Source organism: Mobula birostris, chromosome 2, assembly GCF_030028105.1.
Source record: "Mobula birostris isolate sMobBir1 chromosome 2, sMobBir1.hap1, whole genome shotgun sequence".
Classification (NCBI taxonomy): domain Eukaryota; kingdom Metazoa; phylum Chordata; class Chondrichthyes; order Myliobatiformes; family Myliobatidae; genus Mobula; species Mobula birostris.
The window spans coordinates 19,576,923-19,597,360 of NC_092371.1; the positions used below are offsets into that span (position 1 = coordinate 19,576,923).

The 20,438-nt window shown below is 40.3% G+C and overlaps 1 protein-coding gene across 3 annotated transcripts in view; it reads left to right on the forward strand.

Moving 5' to 3' along the window:
- The window catches only part of LOC140185111 (cadherin-22-like), a 1,010,842-nt gene that overhangs the window by 648,131 nt on the left and 342,273 nt on the right, over positions 1–20,438 (forward strand). For all 3 annotated transcript variants that reach the window (XM_072238393.1, XM_072238399.1, XM_072238408.1), the window contains exon 7: positions 18,895–19,148. In XM_072238393.1, coding sequence (XP_072094494.1) covers positions 18,895–19,148 — 254 coding nt within the window. The remainder of the gene's footprint in view (positions 1–18,894; positions 19,149–20,438) is intronic.

Sequence of the window (20,438 nt, forward strand, 5' to 3'; positions counted from 1 at the left end):
TTCTGTTACTGCGGATAGAAAAGCGAGTAAAAGATGATCCATTTTCCAAAAGGCATGAAGTTAAAGATGACACAATTCTTTAATATTTTAAGCAAGATTACTTTTTTTATTTCTATCTTTTACAGTTTCAAAATAACAAAAAAGGAAAAGGGCCTGAAGCAAAAGTTTGGGTACCCTTCATGGTCAGTACTTAGTAACACCCCCTTTGGCAAGTATCACAGCTTATAAATGCTTTCTGTAGCCAGCTAAGAGTCTTTCAATTCTTGTTTGCGGGATTTTCGCCCATTCTTCCTTGCAAAAGGCTTTTAGTTCTGTGAGATTCTTGGGCCATCTTGCATGCACTGCTCTTTTGAGGTCCATCCACAGATTTTTGATGATGTTTGTGTCAGGGGACTGTGAGGGCCTTGGCAAAACCTTCAGCTTGCGCCTCTTGAGGTAGTCTATTGTGGATTTTGAGGTGTGTTTAGGATCATTATCCTGTTGTAGAAGCCATCCTCTTTTCGTCTTCAGCTTTTTTTACAGACGGTGTGATGTTTGCTTCCAGAATTTGCTGGTATTTAATTAAATTCATTCTTCCCTCTACTCGTGAAATGTTCCCCGTGCCACTGGCTGCAACACAAGCCCAAAGCATGATCGATCCACCCCCGTGCTTAACAGTTGGAGAGATGTTTCTTTTCATTAAATTCTGCACCCTTTTTTCTCCAAATATACCTTTGCTCATCGCGGCCAAAAAGTTCTATTTTAACTTCATCAGTCCACAGGACTTATTTCCAAAATGCATCAAGCTTGTTTAGATGTTCCTTTGCATACCTCTGACGCTGAATTTTGTGGTGAGGATGCAGGAAAGGTTTTCTTCTGATGACTTTTCCATGAAGGTCATATTTGTGCCAGTGTCGCTGCACATTCTGCTAAATCTTCCTGAAGGTCTTTTGCAGTCAAACGGGGGTCTTGATTTGTCTTTCTAGCAATCCTACGAGCAGTTCTCGGAAAGTTTTCTTGGTCTTCCAGACCTCAACATGACCTCCATCATTCCTGCTAACTGCCATTTCTTAATTTCATTACGAACTGAGGAAACGGCTACCTGAAAATACTTTGCTTTCTTCTTATAGCCTTCTCCTGCTTTGTGAGCATCATTTATTTTAATTTTCAGAGTGCTAGGCAGCTGCTTAGAGGAGCCCATGGCTGCTGATTGTTGGGACAAGGTTTGACGAGTCAGGGTATTTATAAAACTTTGAAATTTGCATCACCTGGCCTTTCCTAACGATGACTGTGAACAAGCCATAGCCATAACAAGCTAATTAAGGTCTGAGACCTCGGTAAAAGTTATCTGAGAGCTCAAATCTCTTGGGGATCCCAAACTTTTGCATGGTGCCCTTTTTTTTTCACTCTAAAATTGTGGAAAACAAAAATAATACACTAATCTTGCTTAAAATGTTGAAAAGAATGTTTCATCTTTAACTTTATGCTTTTTGGAGATCAGTTCATCTTCTACTCACTTAACTATTCGCAGTAACAGAAATTTTGACCAGGGTGCCCAAACTTTTGCATGCCACTGTATATCTAAATAAACCATGTTAACAAGAATCTGGACAGTGGAAACCTTTAGCAGAATATTATCTGATAGGAATTATATGTTGGAATAGCATACTGTGAAGATCAAAAACCAACAGCCCAAAAGAGAAAATTGTATCAACCTTTGGAATTCTGGGCCCAGCAGAAATTGATATAGAAATGGAGCACCACACACAGAATACTGGAGGAACTCAGGAGGTCGGGCAGCATCTGTGGAGGGAAATAAACTGTCAGCATTTCAGGCCCAAAGCAGTGACTGTTTATTTCCCTCCATAGATGCTGCCTGACTTGCTGTGTTCCTCCTGTATTTTGTGCGCATTGCTCTAGATTTCCAGCATCTGCAAAATCTCTTGTCTCAGATATTGAAATGCAGCCATGTTGGAATGGATATTAGAATCAAGATGGCACAGATGATCATTGACGACGTTCTGTGGGATGCAGAGAATTGTTCCAAAAATTCTTTTAAATATACCTCTTATGAATTACTTTCACTGCAGTCAGCAGCATATAACTTCTCCTTAAGCAAGCGTCTTTTAAATCAACTGAATGATCTTCAGATCTCATGATCGAGTGAAAGACTCAGCAACCCACGCAACCATGGCACCTTTAAGAGGTCGAAGGTTCGTCGTCATGGCTGAAAGCAAGGTATGAGGAGGGGACTACCAGCCAGGCTGAAACATAGAGGGATGAGGCCTCCTCTACCCAGCATATTCTTGACAAATGGGTAGTCACTGGAGAACAAAACTGAGGACCAGAGGACAAGATTGTTGCATCGGAGAGAATTGAGGGCCTGTTCCATTGTGTGCTTGATTGAAACATGGCTTTCTCCGGGCACACCAGATATGGTGATCAAACGTGAATTCTTTCCAATTTACAGAATGGACTAAATTACTGATTCGGGTAAAGTCAAAGGAGGAGGTACGTGTTTTATGATAAACTTTTGTTGCTGCTCAGTTTTGTCGACTTGTATTCCCCAACGTTTATAGTGCGTTCTTAACTTCAACTCAGTGATTGGACTCAGTATCTCCATTTTCCTGAGGCCACTTCAGAATGTCAGAGGAGTACTTTTGTGGAATGTTTTATTTGTTATAAAAAAATGTATCGACTATAAGCTTTAAAGACTGGTCAAATTCAAAAGCGGCTCCAAGCGAATGTTCTTTCCTCCCCAGATCACTCTCATTTCTTCTCCTTTCTCAGGGGTGTCACATTGAACCTAGCCTAGATGGTGGATTGAGTCTGGCCGAGTTGAACTCTTTCAGCTCCTGCCTGAGAAGTGACTTAGGTCCACTCTAATTTGCCTACCAGAGCAACAGTTCCACAGCGGATGCCACCTCATTGGCTCCTCACTCAACCCTGGAACATCTGGACAGCAAAAATTTCTTTATCAACTACAGCCCATCATTCAATACCATTATCCCCTCAAAACTAATCAATAATTTCCAACACCTTGGCTTCCTGACTTGTATACCCTAGTCAATTTGGATTGGCATCAACATCTTCATGATCTCCACCAGCACAGGTGCACCACGAGGCTGTGTGCTGAGTCCCCTGCTCTAGTCGCTTTACACTTATGACTGTGTGACTAAACACAGCTCCAATGCCACCTTCAAGTTTGCTGATGACACCACTGTCGTAAGTCGAATCAAAGATGGTAATGAATCAGCATATAGGAGGGAGACTGAAAATCTGGCTGAGTGATGTCATAATGAAAACCTCTCCCTCAATGTCAGCAAGACCAAGGAAATGGAGATAGATTTCAGGAGGAGGAAAAGAGAGGTCCATGAGCCAGCACTCGTCGGAGGAGCAGAGGTGGAGAGGGTCAGCATCTTTAAGTTCATTGGTGTTATTATTTCAGAGGACCCCTCCTGGACCCAGAACATGCGTGCAATTACAAATAAAGCAAGACAATGCCTCTACATCCTTAAGAGTTTGTGGAGATTTGGCATGACATCAAAAATTTTAACAAACATCTATAGATGTGTAGTGGAAGGGTATATTGACTAGCAGCATCACAGTCTGGTATGGAAGCACAAATGTCCTTGAATGGAAAATTCTACAAAAAGTAGAGGATATAACCCAGTGCATCACCAGTAAAGCCTTCCCAACCATTGAGTGCATATACATGTAACACTGTTGCAGCTAAGCAGCATCCATCATCAGGGACTCCAACCTCCCAGGACACGTTCACTTTCTGCTGCTGCCATCAGGAAGAAGGTACATGAGCCTTAGGGCTCACACCACTAGGTATAGAAACAGTTTCTACCCCTCAACCATCAGCTTTTGAACGAAGGGGATAACTTTACTCAACTTCACTTGCCCCGTCATTGAAATGTTCCTACAACCAATGGACTCACTTTCAAGGATATATCCATTTAAAGGTGAAAGTCAATGATGTTCTACCTTTCTTGGAATGAGTGTCTTAGATAGTACCTCATGAAATGTTAGCTCCCTATGTTGCAATCCTCGGCCTTGGGATAGAAATCACTCTCTATCATCAGAATGTCACATGCAGTCAGGAGCAAAGTGGAAACTCTCTCCATTGCCCCACAGAAAAGCCAGCTGGTCCCTATTTGCGGTGATGGCATATGAATAAATAGTAATTAGTGCATGGGCAGAACTCTTTACTCTTGCTTTTCGAATGGGATATTTTACATCAACCCAAATATCTTGACTGAGGTCCTCATTCATTTCCGTCAGTGCAGCACTTCTCTCAGCTCTACGGTAAAAGGTCAACCAAGATTACGTGCTTGGGTTCTGTACGGGGGAAATTGATCTCCTAAACTGGAGATAAGACTACCGGCAGAAAGCTATGGGTGCTACAATTGTCCACAGCTATGACAGCTCACCTTGCTCGGGTACCTAGACCATTCCCTCTGCAGAAATGAACAGCAGTAACATTAAACTGCAAGACATTTCAAGCATTCTTTATCATGGATATAATGAAAAGAATTGCTTCAAGATTACTTCAAAGGTTCTAAGGTCCAATTTAATGTCAGAGAAGTGTATACAATATACATCCTGAACTGCTTTTTCTTCATGAACATCCATGAAAACAGAGAGATTCCCCAAAGAATGAACGACAGATGAACGTGAGAACCCCAAAGTCCACCCAGCTCCCCTCCCTCCTGCTAATAAGCAGCAGCAAGCAACAATCCCCTCTCCCCCCACCGGCAAAAAAAAGCAAGCATTGGTACCACGACCACCTAATGTCATTTTTGTTCACAAGTGTAAAGGAGAAAGAAATAATTGTACCCTGGATCCAATGCAGCACAAAAAAAACTTAATAAATATAAATACATATGATAGCTCATAAACATAGATTAATTGTATGTCCATAAAGTGACTGGCAGGAAATAATAAAGTAATAATAATGTGTGGGTGGAGGTGGTGATCAGCCTTACTACTTGGTAAAGTACCTGTTTATGAGTCTAGTGGTCCCAGTGTGGATGCTACATCGCCTTCTCCCTGATAGGAGTGGGACAAACAATCCATGAGCAGGATAGGTGGGATCCTTCTTGATGTTACTGGCTCTTTTCTGGCATTTTTCTGTATACATGTCCTTGTTGGCTGGTAGGCTGGTGCCAGTGATGTGTTGGGCAGTTTTAACTACCTGCTGTGGGGCCTCTCTGTCTGGGACAGTGCAGTTTCGGTACCAAGCAGTGATGCAATTTGCCAGGATGCTCTTTACTGTGCATCTGTAGAATGATTTGAGTGTAGATGTGTGAAATCTAGCTCCCTTCAGCCCCATCAGAAAGTAGAGGTGTTCTTCACTGTGTAGAATATGTTCTGGGACCATGAGTGTTTGTGTGTGATGTGCACTCCCAGGAGTTTGAAAATGCTTGTATTTTCCACTGCTGCGCCGCTGGTGTAAAAGGGGGGTGAGTGTGAGTGGTGTGAGTTCCCCTGACTTCTCCTGTCTCTTGCTGACATTATTAGCCTGGCACTTGGCCTCGAGCTCTTCCACCTCCTCTCTGTGTTAAAAGAGAGAGTAAAAATGTTGCACTGGAAGAATGAGTGATGTGTTGCTTTTCAACATCCAAGGGATTAACTTCTCAGGTCATAAATACTTATGAAGGAAAAAGATGCATAGCCTGTATATACTATTATAAATGTACTCCTGCTCTAGGAAGGAACACACTGCACTCTATTCTATAGACCAGCTACAGGACAGCATTGCCAACAAAAAATTTTTAAAGAAAAATACTGATTGTCATAAACTCACCACTGGAATCCATTATTAAAGATAAGTTTTCAAATTACTTGGATGCACATGATAAAATGGGGGAAGTCAGCTTGGTTTCTTTAAGGGAAAATCTTGCCTGACAAGTCTGCTGGAATTCTTTGTGGAAGTAACAGACAGGATAGACAAAGGAGAGTTGGTGGATGTTCTTTACTTGGATTTTCAGAAGGCATTTGATGAGCTGACACACATAAGGCCATGAAACAAGATCAGAGCCAGTGTTATCCCAAGTAAAAAACTAGTGTAGGCAGAAGGTTGGCTCACTGGCAGAAGGCAAAGAGAGAGGATGAAGGGTGCCTTATCTGGTTGGCTGCTGGTGGTTAGTGGTGTTCCAGGGTTAGGTATTTTGTCCACCATGTTTCACGTTATATGTCAATTATTCAGAAGACAGAGTTGATGGCCTTGGGCCAAGTTTGAGAATGATACAAATATGAGTGGAGGGCCAAGTCATGTTGAGGAAGAAGGACTTGGAAAATTTAGGGGAATGAGCAAAGAATGGACAGATGAAATACAGTATAGGGAAGTGTATGGTCATGCACTTCTATAGAAGGAATAAGTGTGTAGACTATTTTCTAAGTGGGGTGCAAATACAGAAACCGGAGGACTAAAGTGAGTTAGGAGTCTTAGTGCAAGATTCACTAAAGGTTAACTTGCAGATTGAGTTAATAGTAAGGAAAGCAAATGCAATTTGAGCATTTATTTTGAGAGAGCTGGAATATAAATGAAGCGTTGTAATGCTGAGACTTTATAAGACATTTGCTTGACCATATTTGAAGTATTAAGAGCAGTTTTGGGCCCCATATCTAAGAAGAGATGGGCTGGCATAGGACAGTGTCCAGACAAGATTTCCAGGAATGATCCTGGGAGTAGAAGGATTGACATACGCGGTGTTTGATGGCTCTGGGCCTGTATATGCTAGAGTTAAAAAGAATGCGGTGACATCTCATTGAAACCTACCAAATGTTGAAAGGCTTAGATAGAGGGTCATGGAGAGGATGTTTCCTACCGCGAGGGAGGCAACGACCAAAGGGAAGAGCTTCAGAACAGGGCATCCCTTCAGAAGAGAGATGAGGAGCAATTTCTTTAGCCAGAGGTTGGTGAATCCATCAACTTTATTGCCTGATATGGCTGTAGAGGTCAGATCATTTGGTGTATTTAAAGGGGCTCTTGATTAGTAAGAGCATCAAAGGTTACATAAAGAAGGCAGGAGAATTAAGTTGAGGGGAGAAATAAACCAGAATAATCAAATGGCAAAACAAAATCAAGAGGCCAAAAGGACTAGTTCTGTCTTAAGGTCTTATGGAAATAATAGCATTTAGCAGTTGGTTGAATTTGATGTCTTACAAAGATGTTTCTAAAAAATATATTAAAAAGTTATTTCAATATTGCATCACTATCAAACACTATCGAGTTCACCAGCTCTTCTTTAGTTATTGAAGGTCCAGTACTGTGTAATGTTGAAGGAATGAGAAATAATTTGGGAAGCTTTTAAGGAAAAGAGTTAATGACATGGCAGAATATTATATGAAGCTTGAAAGTAGTTTAATTTACTGTGTTTTTATTCAACTGAGTGCTCCAAAATATAAACAATGAAAAATTTGATGATATACATAAGCTGGGTTGGTAAATTCAGAAACTGTCTTAAAAAAGTTTAACAGTAAACAAGCAACGCATGACATAAAAAGAATAAATGGAAATTTTATTAGAAGATGAAAGGCACCAAAAGTCCAACAGGAAAGATGGTCCAATTTTACCCATCATGTTAATTTGCAGATATAATTAGATCAAATGAAGTTGCTTCTAAAGTTGGCAAACACAGCAGAAAACCAGAGGGTGGGACAATTTCATAATTAAGCAAACACGGATCAAAAAAGTGAGATTATGCCAGCGAGAAACATATTTAAAAAAGCAGTAACCTGGATAAATCTGAAAAGGACAGAACATTAGGCAAAATTTGGTGTTGATCCCTTTCATGTTGAGACAGGAGAAATCTGATCGCGGAATGAGGAAATAGCAAAGAAAGCAAACAGATATTTTGTGTCACCTTCTTGTAAGTAAACACTGAAAAGCTCCCTGAAATTCTGGAGTCCAATTCCAAAATAAATGAGAAGCAGAAAGCAATTAGCATTGGTTTAAAAAATAGATCAATTAATGGAATTGAAAATGAATAAATCGCCAGGACCTGTTAGCATCTATGTGACAGTGCATGCTTATTGTCTTACACAATTCCATAGATCTACATGTTGGAAGGTAACAAGCATATGACAGGTAAGAGAGAAGAAAAAGAAAACTACGACCAGCTACTTTACATCACTATTAGAGGAATAGCTTGAATACATTGGTTTTGACGGTATTGGTTTACTATTATCACAGGTGTTGAGATACAGTGAAAAGCTTTTGTTTGCCTCCCAGCCAGACAGATAATTCAATACATAAGAATATTGAGGTAGTATAAATGTAAACAGAACACAGAATATAATGTTGCACTGACAGAGAAAGTGCAATGCAAGTAGACAAATAAAGTGCAAGGGCAATGACATGGTAGTTTGAAAAATCACGAGTTTTCTATTTAGCCAATGTGACTAAATTGAGCCAATTCAAGACTCAAGTCTTCAAGAGTCAGCATTCATTGAGTACATGATCTCAAACCTTTATATTGGAAACAAAGCATTTGGTAAATAATAACGGGACTGGGCAGAACAAAGTTGGATTAATGAAGGGGAATCACGTTTGATCAATCTGTTAGAAGTTCCTAAATTTGTAACTAGCAAAAGGTGAAAACCAATTGTTGTTGTGTGTCATCAGTCTTAGAAGACCTGATAAATGCCATAAAAGAGGTCATTAAAATTTAGAGTATATAGAATTGAGGGTAATGTGTTGAAGACAAGTTAATTGATGGGAAAGAGAGAGAAGGAATAAATGGATTATGGTATTTTCAGGTTGGAAGTCTGAGACCAGTGGGATGCTGCAGGGATCAGTACAAGGGTATGGCTTTTTAGATGAGGGAATTAAGTTTGCTGATGATACAAAGCTGTGAGGAGGTGCAGAAAGGTTTGGGAGGCAAGTTCAATAAATGAGTGAGGACATAACAGATATGATATGGTTTGGAACAAGGTGAGATTATCCAACATAGCAGAAAAGAATGGGAAAGAGAATTTTTTTTTAAATTAGTAACACTTAAGGCTGCATTGAATACAACAAGAAAATTATGTTTTTTGGTCTTGAAAAACCAGCAAAAGAAATCTCTCTCCAAATCAGACAGAAAATAGAAAATATTTCGTAAACATTTTATGTATATAGAGTATTGATGACAGCGGCAGGAACGTGATAGATAGGGGCAAACAAAAAAAGAGAAAGTGTTACCCAGGCACAAAGGGACTATTTAATACTCATGTCATTATTCAATGCTATCTGAGAGGATTTTGTTGGCACTTGGCCATAACAATTACTGTTGCTCAGGTTTCTATGGTTCAAACAAGGTAAATAAACTTCTGTGTTTAAATTGTTTAGTTTACCAGGAGTTAAACACAATAACATGTTACAAAACCTCCTGTTAGGATGAGAACAAAAATGTGCTGGCTACAGACTTTTAGCACGTAATATTTGAATTTCATCACTTTGTTTCATGCCTTCCATCTGGTCACAAATATTAGTGGAAAAATGACAGAGAAACGAATCTGGTGATTGATTGCTAATGGAATACATGCAACATAATTGGCACAATTGATTCACAGGGAAGGATTACCTTCCCTGATAGTCTTTGGCTTCTGACAGGATTTCAATCTTCGATGTTGGGAGGGTAAAGATGTCAGTCGTCAATGTCTGATGGCATGGGACTTTTAAGAGAATTCCAAGTCCTGAGAATAACACACAAATATAGAGTGGATGTTCGTTCTTGAATACACTATGCTAAAATTCTTTTGGTTGTGTGTTCCGAGTGTGTGTTGTCCATTTTACTTGGGAAAGGATTTAGAGAAAGAATTACATGAAAAGATTGGAAAAATACAATGCATATTTTCATGTTTATTTCTAAAAGCAGCTGGAGAAAGATATGCTAATCCAAAATTGTTTCTCTGGAGAAAAACAACTTATTGGCTTACCCAGTTAATCAAATGCCATCTTTTATCCATTACATTGAAATGTTTTTCAATCTCTGTCAGAAAGAGATAAGAGAGATATTTAATTTGACACAGAGGAGCAAAGGAAGCTGGAAAACTAGGCAATGAATAAGATCTGTGAGAACATTGTATTCTCCTGCTGAGCTGAGAAGATTAGGAGAATTTGGTTAGAGGGATGAAAGGAAGCATTTGGACAGTTAAATCATCAACCCACTATTAGAATAACTGATCAAACTAGATACATAGACCAAAGTGTTGAGTCCAGATTTTAGACTATGTCTATCCATGACCTCCTCTACTGTCAAGATGAAGTCACACTCAGATTGGAGGAACAACACCTTATATTCCATCTGGGTAGCCTCCAACCTGATGGCATGAACATTGACTTCTCTAACTTCCGTTAATGCCCCACCTTCCCTTCGTACCCCATTCCTTATGTATGTATGTATTTATTTACTTATTTGTTTGTTTATTTTCCCCTTTTTTCTCTCTCTCTGTTTTTTCTCCCTCTGTCCTTCTCACTATAACTTCTTGCCTGCTCTCCATCCTCTGGGTTCCCCTCCCCCTTTCTTTCTCCCTAGGCCTCCCGTCCCATGATCCTGTCCCTTCTCCAGCCTTGTATCCCTTTTGTCAATCAACTTTCCAGCTCTTAGCTCCATCCTTCCCCCTCCTGCCTTCTCCTATCATTTCGGATCTCCCCCTCCCCATCCCACTTTCAAATCTCGTACTATCTCTTCTTTCAGTTAGTCCTGACGAAGGGTCTTGGCCCGAAATGTTGACTGTATCTCTTCCTATAGATGCTGCCTGGCCTGCTGCATTTACCAGCATTTTTAGTGTGTGTTGCTCATAACATTTAACACTCTTTTTCATTTGCATGTTCTCCCTGTGCCTGTGTGAGTTTTGGGGTGTTTCCTCTGGGTGCTCTGGATTCCTCCCACATTCCACAGATGGGCAGGATGACAGGTTATTTGGTCACTTTGAGTTACTTTGAGTATTTAGGTGAGTGAGAGAATTTGGTGGGGAGTGAAGTGATGAGAGTACGAACAGAATCAAATGTGATTAGCGGAGGATTAGCATACATAGGTCTTTGATGGTTGATAAGGGACCATTTGGACGCTGTGTGTGACTTCATGTTTCTATGAAAATGAAAACATAAGAATTGTGAGCAGGTCTAGGTTCCCCAGAGCTACCTGCCTGATATATCATTCAATACGATTATAACTAATCTTTTACCTTGGCACAATTTTCCTGCATTAACCTCATATCCTTTGATATCCTTCGTGCCTAAAATTTGCATTAATTTCTTTCTTTAACATCCTTGGTGATTGCACCTCCATAAAGGTAAGGATCCCAATTTTTCATGCTTTTAGAATTATTGAAATGATTTAACTCCCTTGTTGAGTCTTTGAGCCCTGCTTCCACACATCACATCCAGGGGAAAATCTGCCTTGTCAAACTGTATAAGCCCAGTCCACTTAATCTTTCCTCATGGATAAAGCTGCCGTCTCAAGGGTCAGTTTGGTGAACCGTTAATGCATCGCATCTATCATGTATGCCCTTCCTTTTGTAGGGTGACCTGGCTGTGCGCAGTGACCCAATTCGATTTAGTAGGTTCTTATATAACTGCAACAAAATATTTTCATTCTTGCACTCAGATTATTTTACAATCAAGGCTAACATGTGGACTATCTGACTGGCAAACCATAGTTTGTGCGACTTCAGAGCTGTGCGTCAGACATGGCTATAAGCAGCACTGGGGCCCCACGGGGAACTGTATTGGCTCCCATCCTGTTTAGCCTGTATGCGTCAGATTTTAGATACAACACCCAGTCATGTCAATCTCTGATGACTCAGCAATAGCTGGGTGTATAAAGGGAGGGTGAGCACAGGGCCCTGGTGGAGGACTTTGTCAGATGGTGCAAGCTGAATCATCTGCAGATCAACATTGGTAAGACAAAGGAGCTGGTGATGGACTTTAAGAAGACTAAGCTTGCATTGCTCCCTGTTACTATTAATGGTGAGGACATGGATGTGGTGAGAACCTACAAGTACCTGGGGGTGCACCTGGATGACAGACTTGAGTGGAGCACCAACACAGAGGCTGTGTACAAGAAGGGCCAGAGTTGTCTCTACTTCCTGAGGAGATTGAGGTTCTTTGGAGTATGCAGGCCTCTCCTTCACATGTTCTACCAGTCTGTTGTTGCCAGTACAACCTTCTACGTGGTGGTGTTCTGGGGCAATGGCATCAACATGGGTGATGCCAACAGGCTCAATAAACTGATTAGAAAGGCTGGCTCTGTTATAGGAGTCAAACTGGACTCACTGGAGGCTGTGCTAAAACAAAGGACCCTATGGAAAATCCTGCCAATTCTGGACAATGTTTCTCACCCTCTGCATGCCACCTTGGCTGACCAGAGGAGCACTTTTAGAAATAGACTAAGACAAAAACGCTGCACCAAAGAGCGCAATATGAGGTCATTCTTACCCTTGACCACTAGGCTCTATAATGAGTCAATCTATAACTAGGGAAGTGATGACCTCCTCCTGTTAGACTGTCTGCGGTAACTTATTTTTTATTTCATTCTACTCTCTTCTAATATTTATATCTGTGCACTTGTAATGTTATCATGACATTGTAACTTACTTTGGGATTAATAAAGAACCTATCTATCTATCTATTTATCTATCTGTACCATTTGCTTTTCTCAGTGCTTGCTGAAACTAAATATTAGCCTGATTTGTATTCACAGATACCACAGTCCCTCTAAATGCAACAATTTTCAAATTCTCACCATTACAACTCTAAATGCAACAATTTTCAAATTTTCACCATTAAAAAAAAATCCACATTTCCATTTTCTGACTGGGATAGCTGTCCTGACGTTTTCGTCACCAGTTCCAGCTGATAAATCTTAACTGATCCATGTGATCCAGCATGAGTTTTATCTGATTCTGTCTATGTTAGACTACCACAGATATACAGAAAGATTATTAATCAGATTGTAAGTGCCAGTTATGTCAATGGCTATAGATAAGATCTGTAAGATCAGAAGGCATTTTAAAAGAGAAATATTACCTACTGGTTCACATCACTCTGAAATTCTGCGAGCACAGTTAACAGAGCAAATACTATATGACATCAACTTCTAGAGTCTGAAATGTATAAACTCAAACAGAGAAGTAATTTCCTTCTTTAAAAATGAATTTACATTACTTTTTGTCAATAAGCACTGATAGTTCCAATTAACTCTGAGAAACTGAAAAGAAACATTGACCATCATCTCTGCTGTCCCTAGGTGTTTGGTAACACAGGCAGAAGTACTGTATCTGCTTACTTGCTGCCATTGCAAACATTTACCCAGGGATAAATGCACCTTTTGTGTGGTAACACATTTGCAATGTGCAAATAACACTCTATTAAATGTGTTACTTTCCCTTGTTTTGTCCAAAGGCACAGGTTTGTCAGCTATAATTTGTATCACTAATAAGGCCTGAAAAGTATGTTGGAAAGTACTAGAGTTTTCATCTTGGAGGAAATTATATAGAATGTTGATAGAATCAAAACTTCATACAGCCCAACAGGACATTCAGCCCAATTCAGCCAGGCAGACCAAGGTGCTCATCTAAACATTGAAATACGAAGTTGGAAAGTGTATGGTCATGCACTTTGGTGGAAGAAATAAATGGGCAGACTACTATTTAGATGGGGAGAGAATTCAAAATGCAGAGATGCAAAGGGACTTGGGAGGCCTTGTGCAGGATACCCTAAAGGTTAACCTCCAGTTTGAGTCGGTGGTGAAGAAGGCAAATGCAATGTTGGCATTCATTCCTACAGGTATAGAATATAAGAGCAGGGATGTAATGTTGAGGCTCTATAAGGTACTTGTGAGATCACACTTGGAGTATTGTGTGCAAGTTTAGGCTCCTTATTTTAGAAAGGATATACTGACATTGGAGAGGGTTCAGAGAAGATTCACGAGAATGATTCCAGGAGGAAAGGCTGGCAGCTCTTGGGCTGTATACCCTGGTGTTCAGGAGAATGAGGGGGATCTCATAGAAACATTCTGAATGTTAAAAGGCCTGAACAGATTAGATATGGCAAAGTTATTTCCCATGGTAGGGGAGTCTAGGACAAGAGAGCATGACTTTCAGGATTGAAAGACGTCCATTTAGAACAGAGAGGTGGAGGAATTAATTTAGTCAGAGGGTGGTAAATCTGTGGAATTTATTGCCATGAGCGGCTGTGCAGGCCAAGTAATTGAGTGCACCCTAAGGCAGAGATAGATAGGTTCTTGATTAGCCAGGGCATCAAAGGGTATGGGGAGAAGGCAGGGGGTTGGGGATGACTGGAAGAATTGGATCAGCCCATGATTGAATGGGGGAGCAGGCTCAAAGGGTCAAATGGCCTCTTTCTGCTCCTATATCTTATGGTCTTATGGTCTAAGCTAATTCTATTTGCCTTCATTTGGCCCAAATCTTTCTAAATATTTGCTATTAATACACCTTTCCAAGTATCTTTTAATGTTATTGTAATAGATTGTTGATAAGTGCTGGGGCAACAAAATTCAGCATATTTATAAATGTCGAGATGACAGGGTTTGAAGTCTGGACTACAGAATTGTCAATGGCACAGGGATGGGCAGCATTGTTCTGTATGTTGAAGGTGCCATACATCAGACAGATATTATTCAACTCAGTAAATGGTCAGAATGCGGATAATCGATTTCAATGTTAGTAAAACTGAAACCATCATGATAAAATACTCGAAGAAACCTAAGGTCCAGGCTATCTGCCTGGCCTGCTGAGATTCTCCAGCACTTTGTGTATGTTGCTTGGATTTCCAGCATCTGCAGATTTTCTCTTAAAAAATTGAACCATTCCCCTTTGGTCTCAAAAGTCGAGTTTTTCACCTCCATCTGAGAGATATGATGCCGGCTGCTAAGGGGCCACACTGACGACAGTTTAGATGGTGGCACAGCCATATCCATGTTCAGTAATCACTGAGTGTTGGACATCACGAAGATGAATCTCAATGAAAACCTCATATTCTGCCTGAGTAGACTGCAACAATGGCATGGATAGAATTTTTCAAAGTTAGGTAACTTTCCCCTCTAGTGGTTTGCTTTATCCCCACCTTACTGCTCCCTCCTTCTGTTTCATGTCCTCCCACTTTAGTCCCCTTTCCCACAACCTCTCCACCCCAACCTCCCTTCCCTCATCTTCATTCCCCCTCCTCCTGGTTCCATCTACCTTCTACGCAAACACTTTTCACTCACACTTCACCTGCTCCCCATATGCTCCATTTACAACTGCCATACGCCTCCCCCTAATAGTTCCAATTCCCAGTTCCTTCATATATCAAAGTCCCAACATTTGCAGCCCTTCATATTCCTGCTTATCTCCTCTCAGTAGATGTCTCTAATCTCCAAACTGCCCTGCCCAACATCTGTTTTATTTTTCATTCTTCTCTTTCATCTCTCCCTCCCTCTCTCCCTCCCTCTCTCCCTCCCTCTCTCCCTCCCTCTCTCCCTCCCTCTCTCCCTCCCTCTCTCCCTCTATCTGTCATTCACCTGACACTGTCAACAAATTCCAGCCACTCAGCACCCTTATCTACCTTCAGACATCTCATCTTCCCAAGCATCATCTTCTTAGTAATAGCAACTAAGCTCACTTCTTCCCCTGACACTCTCAAATTTCTAGCACATCACTGGTGCTCTCCACAGTTGAAAACCAACAGAAAATAGTTTGGCGTTTGTCCGCCAGTTCTTTCTTCCCCATTATTACTTCTCCATTGCCATGTTCCAGTGGTATAATATTCACTCTCTCCTTTAATTTATTCTTTACATATCTGAAAACACATTTAGTATTCACTTTTATATTATTGGCTACCTTACCTTCATAAGTCATCTTTTCTCCCTTTGTTCCTCTTTATTGCGTTTTTAGTTGCCTTCGGTTGGTTTATAAAAGCTTTCTAATCCTTGCTTCCCAATGGCATGAAAAGTGAGCTTTTGTTATATTATATTCGCTTCCTTTTGCTTTTATGCTGCTTTTGACTTCCCTTGCCAGCCTTGGTTGCCTCATCCTCCTTTTAGAATTCTTCTTCCTTTGGATGTATCAATGCAGTGCCTTCTGAATTGTTGTCTGAAACTCCAGCCATTGGTGATCTGCTGTATCCCAATTAGTGTCCCCCTCCAATCAACATCTGCTAGCTCCTCTCTCATGCCTCTTTACTTCCCTTTACTCAACTGTAATACTGCTACATCTGATTTTATCTTCATCCTCTCAAAATGCAGAGTGAATTCTATCATATCATGATCACTGCCTCTGAAGGGGTGCTTTACATTAAGCTCTCCAATCAAATCAGTTTCATTACACGTCACCATATCCAGAATTTCCTTTTCTCTTGTGGGCTCAACCACAAGCTGCCCTAAAATGACAACTCATAGAAGTTCATCAAATTAATTCTCTTGGGATCCAGCATCAACCTGATTTTTCCAATCTACCATTCAAATCTTCTGTGACAATTGTAGCATTGCCTTTATTACATGCCATTTTATCTCCTATTGTACACAAGGTTTCTACATCTTTCAATCTATGTCACATCTTTCAAAGGATTTGATTTAATTTTTTACCAACAGAGCCATCCCACCCTCTCTGCTTACCTACCTGTCCTTTCACCACAATGTGTATCCTTGTATGTTACGCTGCAACTATGATCTTTTGACAGGCACAATTCAGTGATGGCCAGAACATCATACGTGCCAATTTTACAACCAAATTATGTCAGGGGCTCCACTTCAGTCCACCAATCACCTTTGACCTCTTCCTCACCACACATCTTCTCCTCTTTATACTTGTTATCTTGCATTTCCACTGTCAGCCCTGATGGTCAGTAAACAGAAAAGAAGGGGGTGGTGAGGAAGGATTCAACAATTCCTTTCCTCACTTGGATGCTGCTCAGTGCAGTCAGACATCACTAATTTAGTAAAGGAAATCGATCTGTAGTAGGGTGCAGTATTTAACGTGGAAGGACATGTGAGGGTGGTCATAGGGATGAGGTAGTTTGCATGGGGGAGAGCAAGATCAGAAGCAATGAAACTCAAACTAGTTTGCATGCACTAGGGAGAACTCAGGGAGAAATACTTTAATGCTCTGCACCCACAGAATGAATCGCAACTGACAGGAGTGTTTGAGATTTTGATGATTTCACAGGTAATTTCATCACTAAACTGACCCTAGTGATGTAGGAATGCAAGTGCAAAGATTATTCCCCCCCCCACTCTCTACCGAGCAAATTCAAATTAGTAACGATCAGTTTGAATAGAACTACTTGGAGTTCTAATCTGAGTTCTCAGTGCTGTTCAGAAACCTCCTTTCAAAGGAAGTGAAAACTGTTGGCAGCAGACAGAGTAGATTCATTAGTGGATGCCTCAGATGGGAAGTCATAGTTATGAGAAAGTGCTCAATATGTTGGGGCTATTTTCATTGGAGCTGAAAGCCCACGCAAGATTTAGAATGATTATAAAATTATAATAGACCAACTGGGAGTTAATAGTGCATCATTGACAAGAAGCCATTAATTAAATTTATTACCTAAGTAAAAGAAGCAGATCTTGTCCAAAGGACACTTTACTACAGCGAATTGAGATCAGAGCTTGTACACGGACAACCATGGAACAGGCTGTTAGCCTTGGAGCATTGATTTCTGGACAGAATAAACATTACACATATACCAAATACTAATTCTGGATTTCACAACTCTAGGTAATGACGTTGTTAATTTTGGTGTTGTTTGGTTCCCTGGTCATGATCTCCTCAGAATCTACTCTTGAATCAGCAGTAATTTGAAATAGCACTGTTATGTTTGGTGGATGCTTAATAAGGAAGATTCATTGACCCAGTTTTGATGAAGATTCATCAGTCTGAAAGGATAACTTTGTTACTCTCCATACAGATGCCAGCCGACTTGATGAGCTTGCAGCATTTTCTGTTTTGATTTCAGATTTCTGGCATCTGCAGTATCTTGTTTTCAGGTATATTATCCAGATAATTGGGATCAACCTACTTACATAATGAGATCAGTAATTCTGAGCTAAATCCATCAACAATGTTGATTTACAGATGAATCATAGCATAGTTATGGCAGAGAAGGAGATCATTACATCATCATGTTATCTCACAGAATGGACCAAATCTTGTTGGCTACTTTGGAATGAAGGGAATTTAGCTGCCACATGTATTTAGAAGGCCAAATCAGTCCATTCACTTTGCTGTTGCTGAACTCACCTGGTGCCCAGTTTGGTTGAAATACCCTAGCTAGACTTCCTGGTAGGATAAAGGATTAGGGGGCAAATGGGGAGAGAAGTTTGTTTAATATTGTTTTTATTTCAGATTAACTTTTTTTCATTTACAATTACTTGTGCTTTTGTTGTTTTAGTAAAATTAAATTCTCTCTATATGTTTAAATACTGTAATTTTTTTAAAATTATCTTCAAATTAAATTACTTATAACTATCCTGGATTATCAAAGATATTTTATATATGTTGAAAATCATTTCAAAGTGTTTAAGCCCATGAATCCCTGACCCAGCCTTAGGAGGTGCCAGTGACATTAAAGAGGTTCCCCACTGCTGGAAATCCTGTTACCCTTTTCAAGCAAAGGATGTGGATGGTCACGGAGACCCACCCTTCATATGAAGACAAGATTGCAACAGAAGGACAGGCAGGTATAACAGGCCAGTAAGACTTGGTCCAATGTTTTACACCGACTCACAGGCCACTTCCTGGAACCACTAGCCCTCACAATAAGACTCAATGGTTGGTGATGAAATGCAAGATCTAAAACGTTTATTACTTTTATGTAATTAATCTCCAGTAAGATAAGTGAAGGCAAGTGAAATGATAAAGGGGTATGAAAAGGTGCATTTGTTCAAAAAACTAAATCGCTTTCTTTACTTATTTCAGCCATTGGACTTTGAAACCCAGAGAACACATAGTCTGCTGCTGGAAGCAGTGAATAAATACATTGACCCCCAGTTTGAGAACCTCAGATCCTTCAAGGACTGGACTAGTGTCAGGGTGACGGTTAAAGACATTGATGAGCCGCCTGTATTCACCTCGCAAACAAACGTGATAGATGTTCAAGAAGATACCCCGGTTGGAAGCGTCATTGGCTCCATCACTGCACGTGATCCTGACTTAACCAACAGCCCCATCAGGTAACAGCCTTATTAATTTCTGGCAGCTGCACCTGAAAAAGGGCCTAATTACTATTATACAATTTAAGGTCATGCGTAACTGTGTAAATACTCCGTAATTGCCATACTGAAAGGACTTTCATGGCCTTTCAGGTTCCTAGGATGAAAAACACGTCTTTGAGCTGGTGAATTAATTTTAATTGGTAGTATATTATAGCACTGGGGACATTACATTGTCTCTTGTGTCACAGTAATAACATTACATTACATGCACAACAAGGTCCCACAAACAAGATTGTGATAACAACCAGATCATCTGTTTATGAGATGCTGATTGAGCGGTGACCTTAGGCAAGTCCACCAGATATAATACCCCACCTTTGCCCTAAAGTGCCGTCATCAGATCGATTAGATGCAGGAGCAAATGATTTAGTTTAATTTAATATCTCATCCAAAAGACATTATCTTGAGCTGTGCTGCAACCCCTTAGCACTTTGCTGTACTTTCATGCTAGAATTTTATAGGCAAGAATCAAGAATAGAATTTAAACCTGTAATCTTCAAACTCAGCCTTAGTTTAACATAGACTCAATGAATGGCAATCTCTCCTCTACCCCATACCAAGAGACAGGCAATCAGAGGTTCAAATCTCATTTTTGCAACTGAGCACCAAATCAGGTCCGGCACCGTATTCATACCTCTGCCTCATGGCTTCAGGGACCTGGGTTCAGTTCTGAGGTTGGGTGCTGTCTGAGTCGAACCTGAATGAACTCCCCATTACCATCTGATGCATTAAACTACAGAGCTTCTGCATTGTAGTCCGGTGCTTTTTGCTCCACTAAACCTGTTTTTTGAAAACAGGCTCTTTTAAGGGAACAGGATATTTAACTTCGGAAGACATCAAAATCGTGCACAATATTCTTCTCACCAAGCATCCGAAGAAGGAATAATAACTGTATGATCAAGGTTGGATTTTTTAGGTGATTTCCCACCCTTGTTAGAAGCTAAGTAATCATAGAAATAAGAGGGAAATATTAAAAAATTCATCACCAGAAAAAAAAAATTGCATCAATGCCATTTGCTGATGTAGAACTGATCAAAATGGTGCTCCAGTGGACAGTACTACAGCTATTTATTTTCTAATAGCTGCCAGAAACAGATTTATATCAACATTAATAACTGAGGTAATCTAACAGTCATGATTAATTGCCAATTAATTATCATTACCATTTAATAGTGGTTAATGAAATAATCTTTTGTGCTGTCAAGAACTGAATTACAAGAAGTGCCTCAGACATAATCATTCCACCAT